The 17,616-nt window shown below is 42.2% G+C and overlaps 3 protein-coding genes and 1 long non-coding RNA gene across 4 annotated transcripts; 3 read left to right on the plus strand and 1 right to left on the minus strand.

Annotated features, from left to right (window-relative positions):
• Positions 1-148: 148 nt before the first annotated feature.
• On the minus strand, positions 149-6,036 carry LOC139647118 (S-adenosylmethionine synthase-like). Its single transcript, XM_071522966.1, has 9 exons — positions 5,905-6,036; positions 4,374-4,451; positions 4,043-4,165; positions 3,670-3,782; positions 3,132-3,275; positions 1,916-2,134; positions 1,180-1,362; positions 372-505; positions 149-251 (listed from the first exon to the last, which is right to left on the minus strand). Exons 1-9 carry the CDS (start codon positions 5,993-5,995, stop codon positions 149-151), a joined length of 1,188 nt encoding a protein of 395 aa, XP_071379067.1. The 5' UTR covers positions 5,996-6,036.
• Positions 6,037-7,997: 1,961 nt separating this feature from the next.
• dydc2 (DPY30 domain containing 2) lies at positions 7,998-10,455 on the plus strand. The gene is made up of 2 exons (XM_071522973.1): positions 7,998-8,144; positions 10,324-10,455. Exons 1-2 carry the CDS (start codon positions 7,998-8,000, stop codon positions 10,453-10,455), a joined length of 279 nt encoding a protein of 92 aa, XP_071379074.1.
• Positions 10,456-12,428: 1,973 nt separating this feature from the next.
• Positions 12,429-13,260, plus strand: LOC139647111 (uncharacterized). The gene is made up of 3 exons (XR_011695505.1): positions 12,429-12,515; positions 12,784-12,933; positions 13,173-13,260. It is a non-coding gene; the product is annotated as an uncharacterized lncRNA (long non-coding RNA).
• A 645-nt stretch (positions 13,261-13,905) lies between these two features.
• On the plus strand, positions 13,906-17,531 carry LOC139647121 (peroxiredoxin-like 2A). The gene is made up of 5 exons (XM_071522970.1): positions 13,906-14,180; positions 14,449-14,540; positions 14,905-15,045; positions 15,275-15,439; positions 16,899-17,531. The coding sequence occupies exons 1-5, from the start codon at positions 14,012-14,014 to the stop codon at positions 17,010-17,012; spliced, it is 681 nt and encodes a 226-aa protein (XP_071379071.1). The 5' UTR covers positions 13,906-14,011; the 3' UTR covers positions 17,013-17,531.
• Positions 17,532-17,616: the final 85 nt, after the last annotated feature.

Below are 17,616 nucleotides of genomic sequence, written 5' to 3' on the forward strand. Positions count from 1 at the left end.
CACACACACACACACACACACACACACACACAGACACACACCAAAACAGCTACACATGTACGTAGCTATAGCCTGACACTCACATTTATATAAACACACGCTGGCACATAGATACACAAACATACACACACACATATACACACGCACATTAGAAGTTGAGGTTCTTGGGGATCTCCCAGGGAAAGTCCTTTCTGCCAAAGTGGCCGTAGCAGGCTGTCTTTTGGTAGATTGGCCTCTTCAGGTCCAGGTCTCTGTAAAACAATCAAAACAAGAAAGGTCTATTCAAGATATAACAAAACCTATGGCTGTGTTTGATACATCACACTGCATATGTAACAACCAAGAAGATGCAATCTCTGCGCAATGCTCACCTGACAATGACGCCGGGCCTGAGATCAAAGTTCTTATTGACAATCTGTAGCAGCTCCTTCTCATTCCTCTGAGAGGAGCCATAGGTGAACAGGGAGATGGACAGTGGATGGGCCACTCCAATGGCATAAGCCACCTGGAAACACAGGCATGGGAGACATAGTAATGCATTACTTATGACCCATCCATGACTTATGACTTCCAACTTAGGAGGAATATAGTCATTTACACAATTGATCTGTATTTCAGACCTTGGTTAGGGTTGGCATTAAGGTTCTACTAAAACAGTGGTTGGAATTAATATTTCTTGAATATCTTGAATACAATATGGGTGAGATTTATTTCATTAGGGCAATTGAATAGTGTCAGGTAAGATGTTAATCACAGAGAGGTATGTTAAATCAACTTTTAAATACCTCCCTGTGATTTCGCTAACTTTTCTGTCACTCATGCTGTCATCCTATGAGATAAGCCCCACCCATCTGGTGTCAACGTACTGTAGGTAGGCTAAGAAACATGAAAGGCATTTGCAAATACAATTTGACATTCGGACTGTTTACAAAGCACCTTAGCAAATGACTGAAAAAATGCATTTACACCATAAGGTCTGTATATCCTGCAACTCAAGCCCTGTGTATTAGTGGTCTGAGATTACAAGGTAAGTTGCTGGCCCAAAAATTTAGAATTCCATTCCTTTTCATCTTAGCTCATAGTTGATTCTCAGGGAAAACATCAAACTTCACATAAAGATACCAACATTCCTTGTATATTTGGCAGATTCCTTATGGATTTGGTGGATAGACGTCTCACCTGCACCAGCACTCTCCTGCACAGTTTGGCCTTGACCAGGGACTTGGCCACCCAGCGGGCAGCGTACGCAGCTGAGCGGTCCACCTTGGTGTAGTCCTTCCCAGAGAAGGCCCCGCCGCCGTGGGCTCCCCAACCGCCGTATGTGTCAACAATGATCTTCCTGCCAGTCACGCCAGCATCACCCTGCCAGAGAAAAAACTAAGCTTTACTGTTGTACTGCACACAAACGTGGTCTAAGGCTTGTATCATGTAAACGTGACCTTATGTGTTCGAATCCGGCCCAGAGCCTTTGTCGCATGTCATCATCCCCAATCTTTCCTGTCTGTCTCTACTTTGAACTGTCAAATAAAGGCAAAAATCTCTTAAAAAAGGCAGATTCTTGCAACCATTATGCAGGAATTGTGGATTTTAAACGCAACTACATAGTAATACATAGACGCTTTAACATAATAGACTCAGTTAAGTGTTGTGCAATTAAGAACGGATATGTGCTGGAACGGATATGTGCTGCCTTTTTCCTAGGAACAGGATCAACATGGACATAGAATTATTTTAAAGGAATTTAGAGCGCTCAATTGCCATATTATGCACAGTTTAATCTTGAATTTGACAGACATATAAGCGTTTCACCAGGAGCAGAATCCACAGATCAGGTTAGTATGCTGATCAAACCTGTCACCTTATGGTTATGGTTCACTGTAAGCACTAGGCAACCATCCCGCCTTAAGAACTTTACCTGGGGCCCACCAATCACGAAGCGTCCACTGGGCTGCAGGTGATAGATGGTGTTCTCGTCCAGGTACTTGGATGGCACCACAGCCTTGATGACCTTCTCCTTCAGGATCTCCTTCTGCTCCTCCAGGCTCACAAAGTCGTCATGCTGCACCGAGATGACCACGGTGTGCACCCTCTTGGGGATCACGGCACCGTTCTCCTGGGCGTAATGAACTGTCACCTAGGAAGGAAGTAGATATTATATAAAGAAAGAGCAAGGGAGACAGGCAGAGACGAAGGCAGATGGACAGTAAAACAGACAGTGACAGAGGGAGAAAAATTGAAGAGGTCTATTCCAAAATCCATTGATGAGGTTCAGCATTCAATATCTCGAATATTTAGACTGTTATCATTTTATCAATCAAGGACTTCAGAACCTAGGATCCTTAAAAAAGTTCCACAACCCATTTAACTCATGTGCCATCAATAAGTTAGTAAGGGTTTTTCAAATCTTATTTTCGAGTGAAATTCTTCAGTTGCAATGAGGGAGCTTTCAGAACAGAGTTTTTGGTCACAGACTGTAGGTACATTGAGTTCTGTCAAAATTGGGTCATTACGTCTGTGTTTAGACATGCAAAGCAATATCAATTTTCAACTGTAAGCCACACACGCTAGTTTAGGGATATGGACATGTGACGCTTCGTTTGGCTGCTTCTCAACAGAAGGAACTCCAAATAGCTTCTTGATCCACATCCATAGAGAGACATCCCTTTTCACATCTGAGCTTTTGCAAAGGGTTCGAGGCTTGTGAGTGACAGGTGTGTATTGGGGCTCAAGGGACCAATAAGGCTTGTCCATGGGATCATGGGGGGCAGAGACTGTTGAAGGATCACTGAAAAGGCTTCCCTCAGCAGTGGGGTAAAACCAGAGACCATGCATACCGGCATGCTCTGGTCTCTGCGGGTAAGCATATCTCTATTAGCCGCTATCCTCATGTTGTACAGCAATACTAGCGACTGGAGTGCTCAATGTAAACACAGGAATAAATACTAGCAGGTACTTTCACTCAAAGGATGGTATTATTCTATTTGAAGAAATAATTTGGGGAATATCTGCAAATTGGGCATTCCTTTATGGTTTACAGCATATGAAATATAGAGTATGTATTGGCATGTTTATGGCCATTTATAGACAATTAGATTCTGTGTATACTGTAGTATTATACAGTAATACCACACCTGTGTCTTGGAGTCAGGGCGGAGCCAGGGGACCGTCCCGTTCCGTCTCAGTTCGGCCATCTTAGCGTTGAGTTTGTGGGCGAGGACGATGGTGAGGGGCATGCACTCTTCTGTCTCATCTGTGGCATATCCAAACATCAGACCCTGTGCACAGAGAAGGAGCAGAATTAAACCTCGATTTTATCATTACAGTGTTCTATTCTCTTTGTAGCACTTAAGATTGCTTTACCCTCATGTACACAGAAAATGCAGATATCAATAAAAATCCAGTGCTCCATTTCAGAGCTGTTAGGGATTTGACTGGATAGACTATGACATCAATGTCAATCTGTACCACCGATGTGGTATGTGTAATACATTTTTTCACTGACTTTCATCTCACTGACTTTGCACTGTGGTCTCTAATCTCCCCTGTCATTCATCAGTGGCATTTCCTTAGATAATAACATGACTACAAGTCTCCAGAATCCAAATGGGATGGCCCAAGTTAAGAAAAAGAGGGTATTTGTTGGCGAGTTGTATTGGTGTCTGAGATGACCTGGTCTCCAGCTCCAATGTCACTCTCCACTCGGTCGATATGAACTCCCTGTGCAATATCAGGGGACTGCTGTTCCAGAGCCACCAGCACGTTACAGGTCTTATAATCAAAGCCTGGACAGAGAGAGGGAGACAGAGAGAGAGAGAGAGAGAGAGAGAGAGAACCAGAATCAACTAATTTCACACAAAAGAGAGTGCTGGTGCTGACTCAAATCATATTCAATGAATCCAGTGGGTTGCAGTGGGTTCATTCATGCACCCGCATATGGATTGAGCAGAATGCTTCCAGGAAGGGATACAAAATGGCTGCAACAAATGGGCAGCAGATGCATATGGATGTAAAAGACTGTTTGTACAGTTCAGGCTCTACATACCTTTGTCTGAGTTGTCATAGCCGATATGTCGAATGGTATCCCTCACCACCTTCTGGTAGTCCACATTGGCCCGTGATGTGATCTCACCACAGAGCAGCACCATGCCGGTCTTACACACCGTCTCTGTTTCAGTACATAGACAACATTACTTTTTGAAAATTTCAAAATGTGCTTACCCAATAGCACTATCATGGTTTAAAGGAAGACTTGAACCAGACCTGGATCAAGCTGTACTTGCAAATATTATTTGACTCAGGTCTGCTGAGGCCAGACAATGTGCCTTATTTGTGTTCTGCTACCCTCTGCTGGAGAGAAACTCATTGTTACTCACCACAAGCCACCTTAGCATCAGGGTCTTGCTTCAGGTGAGCGTCCAGCACAGCATCACTGATCTGGTCACATATCTTATCTAGAAAACAAGAAAACCACTTGACTGTTTCAAAATGTGCAGTACTAGGTTGGGTATCACAAAATGGAATGGTGTACAAATATCTCAATTGATTATACTGAGTTGTTTCCTTGTCTGACCTTTCACTGCACACGTCAGATGCCTCAATATCAAATTTCAACCCTTCCATTAGAGTACTACTCCTGGCTCATACAAACAAAAAAGTCCTAAGCTTAAATTCCTGGGCTTAAGTTCTTGCATGGGCTTAAGTTCCTTAGTGGAAAAGGGGCTATTAGGAGCTATGGCCCTAAGAATAGCCTTGGTTTCGTGGATGCATGCCAATGTGTCGTGCTACACTGCATGGTATGGCAGCACAGCATTAAAGTGCTGCCACGTTATCATTAGCTACTACACTGTAACACATCAAAGATTCCTTGTTTGCATTCAACTCATATGTATATAAGTGCATTATTTAATCCATTTAGAAGGGAATACCACATATTGCATTACTGTTAAAAGGAAGAATGTAGTGCATAGTGATACTGTATATGGCAGTAGTACATCAGCCTGTACAACAAGTTTCAGTTACCGGGTCACCTGGGAGAAGTGTGAGTGCCTGTATTTCGTGTAACAGTGCCATGTGCTATGTGTGTCAGCATCAGTGGAGAGGTGTCAGCAACACACGTGTAACATAGCGTAGTACTGTATGCAGTGAAGTCCAGTGTGAGTGGGAGACTTGGGGCATCAGCACTGCTTATGATTATACCCACCGTGCAGCAGAAAAGCTGGCAATGCGCTAATCTGTTGAAGATTAGTGACCCCATGTAGTGTTCAGTGACAATTTAAATACTTCCACAAAAGTCAAATACATAAAACTGAACCCGCATGTGCCGCATGTCTATTATCACCATTACAGAAAGCAACTGCTCTCAAGTAAGAGGCAAGTCAACACAACACATTGTCCCCAAGATTGTCCTTTATTAAATTTTCAGTTACAGAGTGCAACTTTCTTGCAGTTATACTACATTCTGAAACATTGCGTGCAGCTACTAGTTTTCTCTCTATGCATGTATTAAGTTGAGAAATGGGTCAATCCACTCACATCTATACTGTCCATATTCCATGCTATACAATTACGTCAGAAAATTACAGTGGCATTGGAAGTCAGTGGTGTGTGGACCATCAAAACTGCTTTCTAGCATGGTGCAATCACATGCATGCCTCCATGCAGTGTGGCTGTTTCCCTGCACCCGATAGTCTCCATTCAGGGATCCACACATTCCACAAAGTCACAAACGATCACAGAAACATAAAAAAAAGCTGTAACACAGGACAACCACTACTACCTATTAGTCGTAGTTTGTTGTAGACCTATGTGCAACGCATGCCTCTACATTTCAATACTGCGCTCTGCAGCATGCTGCATGAAGGGAATACATCTGAGGGGCTACAAAACATCAGGTCCTCTACTCACCAGGATGTCCCTCTCCCACAGACTCAGAAGTGAACATGAAGGACCCATCATGGTGAGACAGGTCATACTTCCCATCCACTGAGCCATTCATTCTGTCCCCCTACGAGTGGTTTGACAAGGAAGAAACTAGATAGAGAAAACAGAGATGTCAAGTATGGAGCTGGGAGGCTGGCAGTTGATGTGTCCCTGTATTCTTATCAAGACAGGATAATGATGATAGACAGAATGCGTGGGAGACTTTGGCTGCTCCTTTGCAAAAAGAAATGCAGTCTAATCTCGCAGTCCTAAGGCACTGCACCCGGACAACTCTGCACTATATAAGGCAAAGACAACATGCACACACACACACACACACACACGCTCACACTCACAGGGGGAGGGGGCCATGTGAACCGGCGGGCTAGACCATTCAGAGGGGCGAAAAGCGAGGGAGGGATTAAATTTTTTCCTGGAGAAACTTTTTTTAACTCCTTGTGTGCCGAACATTCTCATTTTGTCACAGCCATGTCAGCCGCTGGACCAATCAAAATCAAATCCCCGGTGCTAGACATTCCAGTAGTCGCTCATTTCATCAAAGGGTTACTTTGAAGCTCTTCCACCCACTCCTCATGCCTAGTCTTTGTCTCTTTGTAGCCAGGGGCCCCTGTGTTCCCCGTAGGGATGTCTATGGCTGTGTACACAGAGTTGCCATATTCACCACTTAGTGTACTGCACAGTTTATTTGCACTGATATGAACTGATAAAGACAGGACATGACAAACATCATGAAGAGATGATGAAACTTTAGGATACAAGAGGTCCCCCGGTAAGATTTGCACCCATTTCTGTAGTGCAGGGACCATGACAGGCAAAGAGCAAAGGTCATCCAAGTTCAAGTCAGACCTGAGCAAAAAACCCAGAGTATTTTGTTTTACTTTAAAGCTATTAATCAACATAGACCACAGGCAGTTTAATTTGACAACAGGTAGTGCAGCATACATATAGCATTTACCCTTGCGAAGTATGTGTAATACTGTTTACGCAGTATTTCTGCTGACAATAAGGAATCACAGGACTCCACAACACTAAATGTTTGCAAGTGTGAGTGTGTGTGTTGGAGGAGGGGACTACCGTGTGCATCCTATGTGTCAGGGTCAGGTGTTGGTGGCTGCTGAGCAGTGGCACTGTGAGACGAGGAATGTGCTAAGATCCTGTTTCCCCTCCAGCAGTTCTAGGGAATGTGGCAGCTGCGAGTGTGTCGTCCATCCCGGTATATCTCAGCGCATTCCGATTCCAGCCGGTCAGTAGTGGTTCTCCCCTGATGTGTGACCTGGCTCTGCAGTCTATGATCTAGTTGCCTGGAAGTCAGAACCTGAGAAATTTACAGGCCAAAAAAAAGCAGGTGTCGCACTGGTTTATGAATGAATCAAAGTGTCCTTGCTAGAATGCATTGAAAAGTATGTGTGTGTGTGTGTGTGTGTGTGTGTGTGTGTGTGTGTGTGTCCCAGCAGATACAACACTAGCCAGACAGTAGGCCTATGAGTAGCCCAGACGGCAGCCTCTGTCCCATTATCAAGTATGAAAAAGATGAAAAAGCACCATATTGCGGTTGATTATTAATAACTAACAAACAAACAAAAAAACGAACAAAACATCTCAGCACCAATAATTGTCACATGTTCATTTAACTAGGAACTGTTCTATCAGGGTTGGAGGGAGGATTAAGGAAGTGACACTGTTACCATGGAGACACAACACATATCCGGACGCTCAACGAAAGGAAGGTTTGTTTAAGTTGTTTTGGATGCTAAAATAAGTTGTGATATTTTAGTAACAATAGCAGTTATACATTGTGTCAAAATAGTACACTCTGTAATGTAAATAGTAAAAATGCAATGAGCAAAGATGTATTTATTTTCTAGACAAGTGCTCGTTCATTTCAAACCTGATCGATTTTGCATCACTGAAGAGGTTTCTAGCTAAGATAACGTTAGTAGCGGTAACGTTAGTTCCCTAAGCTAACGTTGGCTGGCAGTGCAGTGAGGTTAACTGTTTGAAATAATGTACCCACTCTCCCGTTATTAAGTTTATATTTCAACTTCCCAGAGAGAAAAATGGACTCGGAGTATGTAAAGAAACATCTGGGAAAGTGTCTCGCTGAAGGACTCGCCGAGGTGGTGGAGCAGCAGCCGGTGGACCCCGTCGAATATCTGGCGCACTGGCTTTACAAATACAACGACAACATTCAATATGAGGCGGAGGTATGTTGTTGTTTTGTTTTCTTGTCAGTAAGGGGCGGTATTACACAACATAGGCTACTGTGTACCTGGGCTTACGGTTGCCTTGCACGCCTGTAGGAAAAACGTTACTACTACTACTACTACTACTACTATTGCTACTACTACTACAACTACGAGTAATAATGATGATTCAAATAATAATAATATTAAACCTAAAAACAAAAGTTACAACCTGCTTAACAAACAGGCAATCAAAAAGAAATATAACTGAAAAAACAGTAGCAATGAGAAAGAAGGGAAAAAAATGCAGGATGAACATGCAGGTGAAATTATGTAAGGCCTTTGTGTACAAATTGAGAGGTGCTTTAAAGGATGACACCGGTTTAGCCAGTCTAAGCTCCTCAGGCAGGGCATTTCAAAGCCACTGGCCGTGATGGCTGTGACAGCTAAAGCCCAGTCACCTTTTGTCTTTAGCCTAGACTTGGGAGCTGTCTGAGGATCTACGGCTGCACACAGGCTCATGAGGGGTTAAGAGGTCAGAGATGTAGTAGGGGCAAGGTCTTGTCAAGCCTTAAACATTGCCAGTAAAATCTTATTCTAAAACAGACAACCAATGTAAGGGTGCTAAAAGGGGAGCAATGTGGTCCCTTCTCTTAGTCATAGTCAAAAGCCTTGCTACAGCATTTTGCACAATCTGAAGCCATGCAACAGCTTGTTGGTCAAGACAGATAAATAAAGGGTTACGATAATCAAGAGAAGAAGACATGAAAGCATGTATAACGCTCTCTTTGTCTTTTTTTTATATTAAGAGTTTTATTGTTCATTTTTACCATTATACAAAACACACAATAGACAAGGGAATTCAAAAGACAACACTGCATAAAAAAAAACAAAAAAACAAAACAAAGTAAAACAAAACAAAACAAAACAAAGCAACAAAAACAAAAACAACAACAACAAAACAGAAATAACACAGGGGAAGGGGGGGGAGATGCAAGGGTGACACCCAGAGCCCGCAACAACATTCGACAGGTTTTACTTTCTTATACATTCTTTATACAAGCCTACAAGAAAGTGGTCAGAGAATAAGCAAGGATTTTCCTACAGGCCACACTTAATTGACTTAATTGCTAGGGCGAAACAAGGAACTTGCGGACAGTGTCCCAGTGGTCCTCCAGGCCCTTATCAAAGTCTTTTAACAGGCAGGATGCCCATTCCATATTCAGCAAGTCCAGGTATTCCTCCAGCCACGAATCCCTAGAGAAGCAGGCTGGCTTACGTTCCTTCCAGTTTAAAAGAATTAGTCTTTTAGTAGACAAGCAACCCAATGTCCAGAGCCGGTCAACAATAACTCCAACACTATTGTCTGGTTTTAGGCCCAGCAGGCATGCTATGGGACATACAGGGAAATTAACATTAAAAAACTCTGACATTAGGGATATTACTTCTAACCAGAGTGTTTTAATAACTGGACAGCCCAAAGCAGGTGGAGTAATGAACCTCGATTGCCACAATTGTGCCAGCATAAATCTTGGTGTTTGTCGTCCATCTTGGATAATCTAACAGGGATTGCATATATGCTCTACTCAGAATCTTGTATTGTATAATCCTAAATCTCACACATTTAGAAGAGCTCAGAGCTGACCTCCAAATTGTATTCCACTGAGAGGCGGTCAAGGATATATTATATATATCATATAATATAGAACTCTCTCTTTGTCAATGAGACAGGACCAATCTATGGTTGGCATAATCCCTGAGTTGGAGAAGACTGGACTAGCTTTTTGGAACATTGTTCAAGATTTAAACTTGGATCAAAGACAATGCCTTCATTTATAGATACAGCCTGGATATTATCTGTTAAAGCACCAAAGACTGCTGAATTTGTCTTGAAATTCATTCAGGAACAATTTAGTAAACCAACTTCATTTTTATCAAAGTGTAATGAAGAAAGTTCTGAGACATCCAGTCTTGAACATCAGCAGTAATGTAATACAACCAATTTACTTAAGTCATTGGGTTTTACTGACAGATGTATCACTGGTGTAGCAATGAAAGGCAATACCATGCTGGCACATAAACAATTTCAGTTCAGAGTTTCCTTCATCCATAATGAGCCTTTTAGACCATTGAACCCATATACGTATGAAATAAAAACCTATAAAAATATTCTTCATGCTACTATTTTTTATAATTTCAGCAAAAGATCAACTTGGCACTGCTGGAGCAGGAGCAGCTCACAGCCAGAGAAGAGGCATTGCACCAGCAAAAGCTGAGAGAGGAGGAGCAAAACATCAGTGAGGCCTTGGAGGAGTCTAAGAAAGTATGTTGAGTGACAAAATCCCCTTGATAATGGGTTTGTGTGTGTTTTTCCTCAGCCAGTAATCACAACATGTTAATCTTTGAAGGTATCTGAACCAAACGTTTCATCTCCTCCATCTACTCCTACTCCTATGTTCAAACAATCCAAAGACTCCTACCAACCGAGTCTCGCTGCACTGCCTGAGGGAGATGATGTAAGATTTGTTTTCCTTTCTTTAGATTCTTGAGGCTGTGCTGTCTTGTTTTGTCATTTTCTGGCTTAGTTTAATTGTGAGGGTTGATCTAGTGTTCATAATTAATCTTAGTCATAGTTCAGACTATAAGAGGTAAAGGACCCCTATTTTGAAATTAAGAACCAGCAGGAACAGCAAATGAAGAGAGGCGAGGTTCAGAAAAGGAACATCATCACAGTAATATATTTCACACACCTGTGCTCCCATGGAGTAAATGTATTAACCCCTTACATGACATTTTGAGCAAAAGCCCACAAGAATTTCATCAACACATCAGCAGATCCCTCAGAAGGAGCATCCAGGGTCTGATACGACCCCACCGGCCACAGCAGGAGCTGCTGAGGACCATAAAACTCTGCAAGTAGAGGAACCAATCACCGCTGATTCAGAAAACCAGCAGGGCACAGAGGAACACCAAGTCAAAACTCAGGAAAATAACACTGAACAGGAGGTGATAAAGCTGATCTCAACGTTGTCTGTGTGCTTCTGGTGGTGGTGCCTCCCTGAATCACTGCAATCACTTCTTTGATAACCTTTTAAGCATCTTAAGGAGCTATTCTTTTTTCCACTTTGGTTTTGAGGTGTGTGCGCTGCTGAAGTCTTTTTGGAGGCTGGAGGGTGGCAGGTTTACTCCTATGTACATTCTGTGCATGGCTTGCATCATGGCTTTGCTCGTATGGTGTGGGAGTGATTGTGAAATGACTGGCTTCAAATGGTTTAAGGAGGTGGTGTGTCTGCCAGGTGAAGGTTACAGATGATGTAAGCACTGTGGGAGAACCTGTGGAGGTAAGAACTTCCCCTTCTGAGGTCCTCAGCACTCCAGTCAAAGATGAGTCTAAAGAAATGCCTGCAGGAAAAACTGAGGCGGAGCCAAGCAATGATCAAGTAGAAGAGAAAGAGGCTGTCCAAGATGAGGATAAGGTGATGAGCCAATTTTTGTGACCAAATATCATCCTATTGTATTTTAGACCTGTCGTGTAGACTAACTACCTGAATGCTTTATATTGTAACATATTATATCCCTAATAACAAATGAAAAGGTAAGTGGATGAATCACATATTGTCCTGTCTCACAAACTGCTCAGCAGGTGGCTGATCAAGCTGAGACTGCTGAACCGGAGCTCACTGATCCATTACAGTCAGCTTCTAGCCAAGATGCTGAGGATTTCAAATCAAACAAAACAGAAGAGCTACATGAGAAAGAAAATCCTCGTTCCCTTGACCTTCAAGACGAAGAGAAGGTGATGCTGCTGAAATACACAATGTGAATGAATGCTGTCTGAGATTGATTTTGATGTACCCAGAATGAGGATTCATGTTCTCGTGTATTCAGACTGAGGATGCAACAGACCCAGGATAAAAGATCAAGGAAAGACAATGGATAGATGGACAGAGTGGTTAAAAAGTTTATGATGAGCTGAAGACAGGTTAAATTCAAAAGGCCAGATGAAGGGAAAGAGAGTCAGATGGAACAAGAAAACCACAGCTGAGAAGAATAGAGGAACATTTTGAACATTCACTCCCCAAAAAAGTCTTGGATGTCCAGGTGAAAACAAAACAGGAGTCAGGCTGAGCAGAGGCAGAAGGATAGGATTGCATTGCTTGCTATGTTGTCCAGAGTCTAATTTACTCCTTTTCCCACATCGAACCGTTTTACCAGAAGACTGATAAACCTGAAACGAGTGAACCTGCTGATTCCATCCAAGCAGAGTCAGCCTCTGACCCACAGAATGAAGGTCTCAAGCCAGAAGAGACACCTTCTGTGGAAAAAGAGACGAAGGAAAGGGAACAGGAGACTCACAAACCAACTTCTCCTTCTCATCAGGACCAGGAAAAGGTGGTCGTTATATACTGTCTCTATTGAGCATGTCCATACGTCCATACATTCATTATCCTTCCCAAAAGTCATGTCTAGAGATTGAGACACTAAAGGAAAATGCGTCCAGAGGAGGCAGCAGTATGAAGCTTATGAGTCCTAGCAGGTCTTGGAGGCAGTGCAGTCAGGGGAGATGCTGTTCAGCACTGAGGATGGAAACCTAGAAAAAGAAATGCAAGACACATCGGTTTAATGTTTAACCAGTACTGTTCTAACTACCTCATCTCAGGACAGGCACCAGACAAGTGGGACCACTGATACCACGGCTGCAGCTGACAGTGATGTAATGGAAGATGGGACACCGGTGGGCGAGGGGCCAGCGATGCCGCAAGGGGAACCTGAAAACTCTCCTCCTGACAAGGAAGACGCCCAGGAGAAGGTAGAGGGTTGTTAAAAGAACAAATCAGCTATCATCTCGACTCTGCAGGTCAACAGGGAACAACTTATGATTTATGATGATTTATGCGTGTCTGTTTCAAATGCTAAAGTGAATAAATGTGCCCATCAGTGAAGAGGCCTAAACTGTTCTCAGTCTCTGTGCCTATATTTTAGTGTTCTTGCAGTATGTATCATATCACTGATGAATATTTTCTAACTGAGCCTTGTTTTGCTTTTCAGGAGGAAGAAAACGAAGCAGAACAGACATGAACTACTCACTGTTGTTTTCTCATTGATCCACGTCATACTTTAGATAGATTTAAATGAGTTTATATAATACTGTCACTGACCTAATACCTGCTCAAGTCTATTAGCAGGACGTGTGAATGATGGATCTGTATGTGTGTGTAAATATGCAGTTTGAATAAATGAATAATAAATCATTAAATTATTTTTTTATCTATTCAGTTTATTGCAGTTTATTGCAGTATCTGAGATTTATTGAACCGTGTTTACACAGGCAAGAGGAAGAGGGTAAAGTTTGCTGTGATGATTCATGTTTCATGTGACTTGTTTCCTAAGAGTCTTTTCATTCAGCTCTTATGTAAGGTCATTATCCACTCCGTTTGGGAAGAATGACACAGATTGCGTTGCAGAATCTGTAACAACATGATCTTGCAACATTCCCAGTCTCGCCATATCTGATATTAAAGCCCACATGTTTTCAAATCTGATTCAGTCCCCTTTGGGCATGTGGGCAAAAAGTGATTAATGCGACTTATTTTTTTTCTTTCTTCATTTTGGCATTTGCTGGATCACCAGCAGACTTGATTGCAGCCTCACTGATTGATCACAGCTGCATGGTCTGCATCTAATCAAGCCGTGTTTGATCAGTATCAAGGTCCATGTCGATTGAGAAAGGGTTCAGTTTGGAAAAAATCTGAGTGGATTATATTTAGCTGGAATTCAAACGTGCTTTAGCCGCGGTTGAGTCACAAGTGGTGAGCCGAGCGATTAGTCAGCAAGATTCACTAAAATGGACTGAGGAAGAGGAATATTTGCAGAGTTTATTGCTCTTCATGGCAGATTCAAGGCAGCAGACGATGGACGTCGTAGCACGCGCCGTGGCGGCCGTCGGCGCATTCGTTGCTGGTATTATGAATTTTTTCACTGATATGTTCCTGACACCACCGCTGAAGGCCACTCTCAAACATTTGGAGGAGACTGACCTTAAAACTTTGAAAGGAGGTAAGACAATACAGCTCAACAACTGCGAATTTCCTAGCACTGCTTGTTTTCACTCTTCAAATGTCTGCACTAATGTCTTGTTTTCTGTGACTGGTTATTCCATTGTTTGATAATAATACTAATGCTAATGAAGCTGGTCATTGTTTTTCATTTTTGTTATAATCGTTTATTGATTTCATTGTATCTTAAAGCACTGTGAAATTACTGTTGCTCTGCATTCAGTCTATTGTATTGCCTAATTCCCCTTTCACCTCATTTCTTCACCCAGAAACAAAGACTTTCAGAGCCAAATCTCTATGGGACAAGTCTGGGGCTGTAATCATGGCTGTAAGGCGGCCTGGATGATTTTTGTGCAGAGAGGTAATATGTTAGTAAGATCCTGTCCCATCAGTGTGATGATGTTTTACTCAATTTGTTTATGTTCAGTGCCTCAGCTGGATCCAGGTTCATAAGTGTCAAATGTGTTTCCCCCCAGGAAAAGTAATGCCTTAATGAGGAATCGCTAATATTCTTATTAGGACACACTGTATCTGATGATACTCAATTGTGAATTTAGTGACCTTATCCTCCTTTTTTAAAATCCCCTATCACTACAATATTCGAGAATATTTACAACAGCAGTAGTAGTTTTTGTAGGTATTGCAGTACTATTATACTATGGCAATGAACAAAACCCTGTCAGAGGTTTTCAGAATTTTTTTTGTTCACTGATCATTGGCTGCAGGAGGCTGCAGAGCTGTCCTCTCTGAAGCCCCAGCTGGATGAGCTTGGGGTCCCTCTGTATGCCGTGGTGAAGGAGGATGTCGGCACAGAGGTCCAGAACTTCAGACCCTACTTCAAGGGCGAGGTCTTCTTGGATGAAAAGGTGCAGCTTATTTCTGTAATGAACTGGTTTATTGTCTAGTCAGCTTTCTCTGCTACAGCGGTCCTCTTTCATACGAGGACCACTGATCATGCTACCAGTCATGGTAACTGGGGACTGAGCCAGTTCCAGCACCAATACTTTCTGAATACACTGAAGTCATTCAAGATCTGTGGGAATCAATTTAGGCCTTGCTGAAACATTGGAAGTCCTTTTGTTTGCTTGCTTGCAGAGACGTTTTTATGGGCCCCGTGAGCGGAAGATGGGTCTCCTTGCGTTCCTCCGTGTGGGGGTGTGGATGAACGGTCTGAGGGCCTTCAAGAACGGCTTCATGGGAAACATTTTCGGGGAGGGCTTTGTCCTTGGTGGCGTGTTCGTCATTGGACCAGGACAGCAGGTAAAACTTCAACAGTTGGCACAGACATAATCCAACAACAATCATCATTACACAATCAATTACATAATGATGAAATGTTTTACTAGTGATACTAATTATAGAAGAGGCAAGCCAGCACACCCTTCGACCACAGACTACCTTTTCAGGTTCGACTCTACTAGTCTAGACTAGTAGTCTACTAGTTAAAAAGCATGCTTTTGTAATCTGTGATTGGTTGATCTTTGTTTCTATTGGCTGACAAAATGGGTAACCTACAACTGTGTAGCCCTTAAGATATCTGTCCTTATGTTACCCTCTCTCATAACAAGTTAAAAATAAAAACTGCCAAGAGTGCCAGAACCTTATCAGACATTCCAGTAATGACCTCTGAAACAACTGACAATCGTTTAAAGTGAAATAAAAACAGTGGGATTTTTTTTTTTTTATCAAGGGAGCTGAGTCATTGTGTTCTGCATGTTTAGACAGTGTTGCCTTGAATCACTCTTGAGCGAAAAGCCCTACTAAGATCATCAGCAGGAGACAGAAATAACAGCTCTGCTGGAGTCAGTAAGGCAACTCCCAAAGTATTTTTGATCTTTTGCTGAAACAAGGAGGTTTTGGTGGGCTTCAGTCCTAGGCCTTACCCCTAGGCCAGCAGGGTGTGGCACTACAGAGAATGAATTATGATTTAGTTTAAACAAAATTTACACAATAATTTTAGTCAGCTTTAATCAACAATGTTTAATACGAGTCATCCTCAATTGGCTACCCAACTTGATTTTGTTAGTTCACAGAATTTGGTCTGTCTTTTAAAGAAAATTATTTTCTGTTGAGGCCACTGGTGTTCATGTCGCCTTTCACTTTGCTGTCTTCTTCCATATCTATTATTGACAGCATTAAACAAGCCACTGAAAGAGCCCAGTATGCCTACAGTTGTCTTGGTTGGAAAGTTAAAATGTGTGTGATCTGTTAAGTATTTTTTTGTTATCATAGGCACAAATATCTTTTGATTGGTATTCAGTACGTTTAGGTGGAGAGAGTGATGGTGATAGCGAAAGCATAATAACAGCAAGAGAGCAAGTTTTTCCAGTTGAGAAAAGGCGTCCTTTACTCAAAATACAACACCTCTTGTGGCTGCATTGCATTGTGGTCTACAGAGGCTATTGTCAGAAATTTGTCTCTCTGCCTCTTTTACGATGGATTTCTCACAGTATGATTGTTGAACATCGGTGCAAAACAGTGAGTCTAGAAAGAAGCCCTCGCTCGTTGATTCTGAGGGACTGACACCAAAACCTGATTAACTTTTGAGCTGTAGATAGTTTAAATAGATTGTGTTTTGGGGTGGACTTTTTACTTTTTACTACTTTACTTATAACTTTCAGGCTTTCCTTTTTTATGACTTGATGTCAAGAGCCTTCCCTTGATTTGCATAAAAGTCAAACTATTTCTCATTGCACCCATTGTGTTTATTCTCTTCCAGGGAATAATGCTGGAGCACAGAGAGATTGAGTTTGGGGACAAGGTCAACATTCTGGATGTCATCCGAGCGGCCAGGAGAATGCCACAGGAACTTGTGCCTCTAGAGAAGAAATAATGCTCTATGATATTACCACTATCAGATAAAAGTCATATCCTTAAATCCTGTTAAGTAGTTAAACAGCTTTACAATCATATCTTTGAAATTAAACTTTAGAAACTTTAGAATGTAGGCCTTTCTATCAGACAATAAGGTCCTGACCCACATTAATGCAAACTATTATAGTTGAAAAACACTTAAATTGGGGTTTAGAGGTTTTCGTGTGACAGTTGCAATGTGAAAGCTTATGTAGCTGGAGAGGGGGATGTGTGTATATATATGTACATGTCTGAAAAGTGTACAGAGGACTTTTGAGTTTGTTGGTGCAGTGGTCTCATTGGAGTTCTGGGAAGCCTGGCCTGCAGGGTATGAATGTGTTATAAAGGTCTCTGAGTGTGTTAATGATGGTCTGTTTCTAAACTCCATAGAGGGAGCAGGCCTGATGTCAAACACTCAGTTCCCCTTTATTACTCTCTTGCAGCTAGGTTATCTCGGGAGCCAAGAGACCATGACCTTTTGAACAATAAAAATGTCACCATGTGCTGTACATCTGGGTTTTATTTTTATTCTTCAAATAACCTCTCCCTGAGAAGATATGTCAGCTGAATTCCGTTTGGGAAAG

This window comes from Centroberyx affinis, unplaced genomic scaffold, assembly GCF_046629955.1.
Source record: "Centroberyx affinis isolate AG114_WGS23_722 - 3 ecotype Tasmania unplaced genomic scaffold, CSIRO-AGI_Caff_v1 ptg001049l_1, whole genome shotgun sequence".
In the NCBI taxonomy this organism is placed as follows: Eukaryota; Metazoa; Chordata; class Actinopteri; order Beryciformes; family Berycidae; genus Centroberyx; species Centroberyx affinis.

Bases quoted from the DNA above. Each gene is read 5' to 3' on its own strand.
- dydc2 (XM_071522973.1), top strand. From the start codon at position 7,998: ATGGACTCGGAGTATGTAAAGAAACATCTGGGAAAGTGTCTCGCTGAA. The intron at 8,145-10,323 runs GTATGTTGTTGT...TTATAATTTCAG, and splicing joins ACATTCAATATGAGGCGGAG to CAAAAGATCAACTTGGCACT.
- LOC139647118 (XM_071522966.1), bottom strand. From the start codon at position 5,995: ATGAATGGCTCAGTGGATGGGAAGTATGACCTGTCTCACCATGATGGG. The intron at 2,135-3,131 runs GTGTGGTATTAC...CTTCCTTCCTAG, and splicing joins GCCCTGACTCCAAGACACAG to GTGACAGTTCATTACGCCCA. The intron at 252-371 runs GTGAGCATTGCG...ATTGTTTTACAG, and splicing joins AGGCCCGGCGTCATTGTCAG to AGACCTGGACCTGAAGAGGC.